This window comes from Lipotes vexillifer, unplaced genomic scaffold (genome assembly GCF_000442215.2).
Source record: "Lipotes vexillifer unplaced genomic scaffold, Lipotes_vexillifer_v1.1 scaffold920, whole genome shotgun sequence".
Classification (NCBI taxonomy): Eukaryota; Metazoa; Chordata; class Mammalia; order Artiodactyla; family Lipotidae; genus Lipotes; species Lipotes vexillifer.
Window position 1 is genome coordinate 1,669,304 of NW_006783413.1, and position 6,762 is coordinate 1,676,065.

At 36.7% G+C, this 6,762-nt stretch overlaps 1 protein-coding gene across 1 annotated transcript in view; it reads left to right on the forward strand.

The window, feature by feature from the left end:
• The window catches only part of MELK (maternal embryonic leucine zipper kinase), an 86,373-nt gene extending 83,672 nt beyond the window's left edge, over positions 1–2,701 (forward strand). Inside the window, 1 exon segment of the mRNA XM_007455994.1 lies at positions 2,171–2,701. Coding sequence (XP_007456056.1) covers positions 2,171–2,348 — 178 coding nt within the window. The 3' untranslated portion in view covers positions 2,349–2,701.
• Positions 2,702–6,762: the final 4,061 nt, after the last annotated feature.

Consider the following 6,762-nt stretch of genomic DNA (forward strand, 5'->3'; position numbering starts at 1 on the left):
GCGGAGCACAGGCTCCAGATGCACAGGCTCAGCGGCCATGGCTCACGGGCCCAGCTGCTCTGCGGCATGTGGGATCTTCCCGGACCGGGGCACGAACCCGTGTCCCCTGCATCAGCAGGCGGACTCTCAACCACTGTGCCACCAGGGAAGCCCAGCTATAGAAGTTTTTTAAGTGCCCATATTATCACCACTTTCAAAGTTAGACTTTTCAAAATAGGAAAATCTGAACTTCTTCCAGTTTCTTTTGCATCTTCTATTTTTCTTTGATGTTCTGCTTTACAATAATATTTATAAGTTGTAGTCTAAATTTATGAGACACCGCAAACAAATCAAGGATATATATAGACTCCTTCTCTTTATGACGTTTTATGTGACAGAACTGGTTTTCAGTACTTTAGAAAATTATTTCACCTTCACTGTTTCCCACTGTTGAGTGAAATGCCATCAAAGCCTCCTTGGTCACAATCTCATGGTCTGGACAGCCAGACCTCTTCTGGTTGCTTAAGATGTTCATATTTCTAAACATTTCCACTTAGTTATGTCTCTTTAAAATTTCATTATTAAAGCACTAACAAGAAGAGCCACTGATGGATTAACAAAAACATTTAATTGGAAGAGTCAGTATAGAGTAAGATTTCAAGAAACAATCTTTTGCAAAAGTAATTTTAGTTTTCATTATCTCTAAATGTTGGCAAGCACTCTTATGTTAACCCTGGCTTTCTTGTTTAGGTATCATTATATCACATCTAACTCTGACATGTTCTTCATGCTTGGGGTTTATCCACAGCGTTAGAACCTCTTGCCAAATCTGTGTTAGAAAGCTTTTGATTATTTTTCCTTCAGCATATGATCTATCAGATCGGTAACTGGCTATTCACCAGTAATCTGTTCATCGAACTTCCTGATCCACCCGAAGATCTGCCTTTATCCTTCTTTTTTCTTTTTACCTTCTCTGTTTGTTTTTACCTTCTTTGTGACAAAGCAGAATAACAAAAGCTAAATTTTTCAGTGGTGTGGTGTCACTAATCTAGGTTATATTCCATTACTATCTTTTTCCAATGAGGAAAATTCACTTTTTATCTTTGATATGACTAAATTGCTCTATGCTTCGTCTTCCCATCAGGAACCTTAACTACAGGGTTTACCTTAACGGCATTTCTGATAGCAACTGCTTATTTTTAATAGATCAAGCCCCAAAGGACATAACTAAGTTAGTAAGAAAAAGAATGATATTTTAATACACCTTGTAATACGTAACAGAAGTAATTTCTCCCCATTTACGTGGAACAGTGCCTAATCGTGTGCCCCTAAATATTTAGGGCACTGAAATTTAGAATTGATCCTATTGTTTACTGTTTGTATTTATCTGTTGAAGATCAGTAAGACAATTAAATAAAACTAAAATATAATGTAAACAAATTAAAAGTTGATTTACATGAATTCAATTTATGCAACTTTGCAGGAACCATACCTATTTCTTATGATGTGTGGAAGGCTTCATATAGACAGGGCCTTTCCATTATCAGAGTAGTTCATGTGGCAGTTCTAATTATATATGCCATATGTTTCAACCATGGGAATGTACTGTCTCATTAGACTTTCTTTTATAACTCTGCCCTAAAGTGTTGTAATGATCATAACCTCTTATTACTGTTAGAAAAACCTCAGAAACATGTGTCCTACTGACAGGTTGCTGGCTTCAGCTTTATTTACATGAAAGACAGAAGTTTCTGATGAAGTGCACAAAATAAAATATTCTTAATCTTCCCTCTGCTTTCCTTTGTTGTGAACATTGTGGAAATGGCCTAATGTTCACAGATTACACCATTGAAAGACTTGCATAAAGGATGCCAGCAGATTTCTTGAGCATGAATGGCATGTATAGCTATGAAAAAAGGGCTTTTCTTTGGAGCAAGGGAGAATTCTGGTAAAGCCTTTTCATCTGTATTCTTTTTTGAGATCCTGGTTAGCTTTTGGGAAAACACCAGTCATACTCCATCACTAAAGCATATCTAGGTCATCTGGAAACTGTAAGCAGGACTATATTGCTTAATACGAAATAATGGTTCATTTTCCCCACTGGCCTCCTAGAGGCTTATAGAAATCTCTTGTATTATACAGAATATTCATGGTTCTCCTGCTAACTGGCTTCTTATCTTGTTTTTCACAGCTATACACTGAAGTGTCAAACACAGTCAGATTTTGGCAAAGTGACAATGCAGTTTGAGCTAGAAGTGTGCCAGCTTCAAAAACCCGACGTGGTGGGTATCAGGAGGCAGCGGCTTAAGGGTGATGCCTGGGTTTACAAGAGATTAGTGGAAGACATCCTGTCTAGCTGCAAGGTTTAATTGATGAATGGTTTCCATCCTGCCTGATGAGTATGGGTGTGATACAGCCTACATGGAGCCTGGTGTGATGGGTTTGGTTTTTAAAGTCCTTTGGAACTGCGAACTCGTTTCCAAAGAGCTAGCTATCTTAAAGACCAATATCTTTTTGTTTTTAAACAAAAGATATTATTTCGTGGATGAATCTAAGGCAAGCCTCTCTGTCATTATCTCTTACTGTCTTTTTTAATCATGTTCTTTGTATATTAATAACTGTTGACTTTCTTAGATTCACTTCCATACATGAATGTAAGCTCTTAACTATGTCTCCTTTTAATGTGTAATTTCTTTCTGAAATAAAACCGTTTGTGAATATAGCAGGCTTCTCCTCTTCTTTGTATTTGATTTTGATCCAAATAAAACCTCAAATGGCTTCTTGACTATTAAGTAGAGACTATTTGGAGTATGTTTTATCTGTTACCAAATATGCCTTGGGTAGAAAACAGATAAGAATTCATTTGCATAATTTTTTCCTGTCTCTGATTTAAGTAGGATTTATTGAGATCGTTAACTAAGTCACAGCTGTGGTTACCGGAGTTAAACAACACATTTAATATGTTGAATAAAAGAGTATTGACTTCAGTATGTATGTTCGGTCAACAATGATAACTATCTGGACTACGAACCCCCATGAAATGTTACTTTATAGTAATTTTCCATTAAGTCTCAGCATTGGCCTCAAATTTGTATTTTTATTTCACTTTATTGGTCTCTAAAGGCCGGCGCTCAAGTTACATTTGTATGGATTTTACCAATTAAACTAGTTGGAGAAAAAATAGCACTGTTTCTAGTCAGTAGTGTCATTCATTTATTCAGTAAACGTTTACTAAGTTTTTACAAGCGTTGGGTTCTAGGGCTGAAGGTGATACTGTCTAGTAAACTCAAGGAGTTCAGAGTCTATTCACAAGGCAGATACATCAACCAGTATTTATAGCAGAGAGGGCATGATCAGCTTTGGAGGCGTAAGGGGTGATTTCTTGAAGGAAACAGTATTTGGTCTTGAAGGATATGTAAGAGAAAGAGAAGACAGAGTGTGACATTCTTGGCAGCACGAATGGTATGTGCAAAGACATGGAATTATAAAATGGCTTTGTGTGTTCAGGGTGGAGGCAGAAGGTGGTGCAGGGGAAAATAGCAGGAGATGAGAGTTGAAAATTTAGCTGGAAGCAAGTGATGCAAAACTTGAAGGAACTTGAAGGCTCCACTAAACTGTTTGTGTAAAGGAGAACTGTCAAGGGGTTTAAATTTTTTTATAACAGCTTTACTGAAATATAATTCACATACTATAAAATTACCCCTTTAAAGTGTACAATTCAGTGGTTTTTAGTATATTCACATTTGTGCAAGCATCACCACAATCTAATTTTAGAACATTTTCACCAGCTGAAAGAGAAACCCTATACCCATCAGTGGTCACTCCCAATTCCTCCCCCGACACCAGCCCCTAGCAACCACTAATCTACTTTCTGCCTTTATGGATTGACTGCTCTGGACATTTCGTATAAATGGAATCATATGATATTTGGCCTTTTGAGTCTGGCTTCTTTCAGCTTGGCATAATATTTTCAAGATTGATCATGTTGTAGCATATTTTAGTACTTCATTCTGTTTTACTGCTGAATGATATTCCATTGTATGGATATATCACATTGTATTTATCCATTTATCAGTTTATGGATATTTGGGTTGTTTCTACTTCTTGGCTATTATGAATAATGCTGCTATGGATATTTGTGTACAAATTTTTGTGTGGATGTAGGTGTTCAGTTCTCTAGTGTGTATACCTAGGGGTGGAATTTCTGAGTCATCTAACATTTTGAGAAACTGACAAACTGCTTACCATTTTATGATCCCACCAGCAATGTGTGAGGGTTCTGATTTTTCCACATTCTCTCTAACTTTTGTTTTTGTCTGTTATTTTTAGTTTAGTCCTGTGAAGTGGTATGAAGTGGTATCTCATTGTGGTTTTGATTTTCTTTTCCCTGATGAATAATGATGTTGAACATCTTTTCGTGTGCCTGTTGGTCATTTGTACATCTTTTTTGGAGAAATATCTATTTTGAGCCTTTGCCCATTTTTAATTGGGTTGTCTTTTTATTGTTGAGTTGTAAGAATTATATAGTTCTAGATATAAGTCCCTTATCAAATACATTATTTGTAATTTTCTCATTGTGTATGTTGTCTTTTGACTTTCTTTTTTTTTTTTCTTTTTACTTTCTTGATGGTGTCTTTTGAAGAACAAAAGTTTAAAATTTTCTAAAGTCCAATTTATCTGTTTTTATAAGATATAATAAGAGAAAATCACTCTTCTATTCCTTCAGCAGATGGCATGGTCTGGAACAATGATTCTTAAAAACTTTTGACCATGAACCATAGGAAGAAGCACACTTTACTTCGGGATCCATCACATAAACATATTTATAAAACACTGCTTAACCTTAATATAAGAGATACTATTTTCTATTCTATTTTCTCTTTTAAACATGCAGTCTGACAATTGCAATCCTTAAATTGGAGTTTTTATTATTTACTTTAAAATTTTTTTCAAATTTAAGATCTTTTTTGGGGATCAATTCAGTCTAGAAATGCTGTTATTAATTCTACCACCCATAGACTGGATCAAGTAAAAATAGGTTCCCTGACTGCTATTTAGGGTAAATCTTGCTTTTCTTTAAGGAAAATGTTAATGGTTGCCATATCATCTAAAAATCTGTCACTTAGCTCTAATTCTATAGAACCATTTGGAAAATTAAAGGGATGTGAGTTAATTAAATGAGGCTGGGTTTGTTCTTAAGAGGCAAATATGGTTTAGATTGTTGACACTAAACTAAATCTGCATAGTTGTAAGTCAGCTCCATTCTCCATTGTCCAGCCACACCTGGGCTTCTTTATAGGCCATATGTGAATCTTATGTCCGGAGGAAGGCAGTCTGAAAGAATGATGAGGGAATTTGTAAAGAATTGTTGAAGGAATTGGGAGTTTGGAACCTGGAGGACTCCCAAAGGGAGAGTACGGGTCTTGTTTTGGTGAGAATAGCAGGCAAAGAAAGTCCAGTGAAGAGTTGGAGATAGAGGTCTTATCTTATTCATCTTTGTGTCGCCAGCATGTAGTAGTGTCTGGAACATAGTAGGGACTCAGTATATACTTATCAAGTCGAACCATATTGGACTTTTTTTTTTTTTTAATTTTTTGACCACACCGTGTGACATGCAGGATCTTAGTTCCCTGACCAAGGATTGAACCCATGCCCCCTGCAATGGAAGTGTGGAGTCTTAACCACTGGACCGCCAGGGAAGTCCTTGAACCATATTGAACTTAAGCTCACAATAAAGAGCTTTCAGAAAAACTCCAAGCTACATGACAAGAGAAAGGACACTTAGACATAGAGTGGTTTCCCTGTCACTGGACGTGTTTAGACATGTTGGACAACCATTTGTGGGATAGGTCATAGAAGGGATTTAAGTACTGAGCTGAACCAATAGTCATGAAGCTCCTGTCTGCTTTAGCATCTGAGGTCCAGTAACATCGTGGAAGACGATCAGTTGTTTGGATGATAGGAGTAGAGTGACCCCAGAAGCTTTTGCAGCAGCAATGTAGGTAGTTATGAATATTTTGGAAGTTGGGAATGATAGAATGGTGAATGAATCACAGGAGCAATAAAAGATTGTGTTTGTTAGCTGTGATAGGGAGAAATAAAGCAGTGATCATAGTAGCTGTCAGGTATTGAGTGCCCACTGTGTGCCAGATACTGTGCTGGATGATTTGTATCAGGGGTCAACAAACCATGGCTTGTGGGCCACCCTGCAGCCTTTTCTGGTAAAGTTTTATGGGAGCACAGCCAATATCAAATAGCTCATAATGTCTATTTTTGTGCTTCAATGGCAGGGTTGAGTAGTCTTGACAATGTATGACTGGCAAAACAGAAAGTACTTACTATCATAAAGTATTGAAAGAAGTTTGCTGACCCCTGATTTAGATCTATGTTTTCAAATCATCATAACATACACACATTAACTCATTTCTCTTTACACTAACTCTGCAAGGGAGGTGGTATCCTTTTTACAGGGGAGAATGCTGAGGCTCAGAAAGATAGTAAGAAAGTAATAACTCTCTCCAGGTTGTAAAACTTTTAAGTGCATTGGATTTGAACCAGGAATGACAGGCTCCAAAGTCCATGTTCTTTCCTATACTAGAAATAGAGAGGTAATACCTCTCTCCTGAAATTGTACCATATAGGAAAGCATGATTATATATGATACTTATTAGATTGCTTTTTTATAGCATCAATCTTACACAAACTGGTTAAGACATAGGAAAACTTCACTAATTCAGACCTTATTACAGTGTAATTTACTACAATTGAGTGTGTTATGTGATC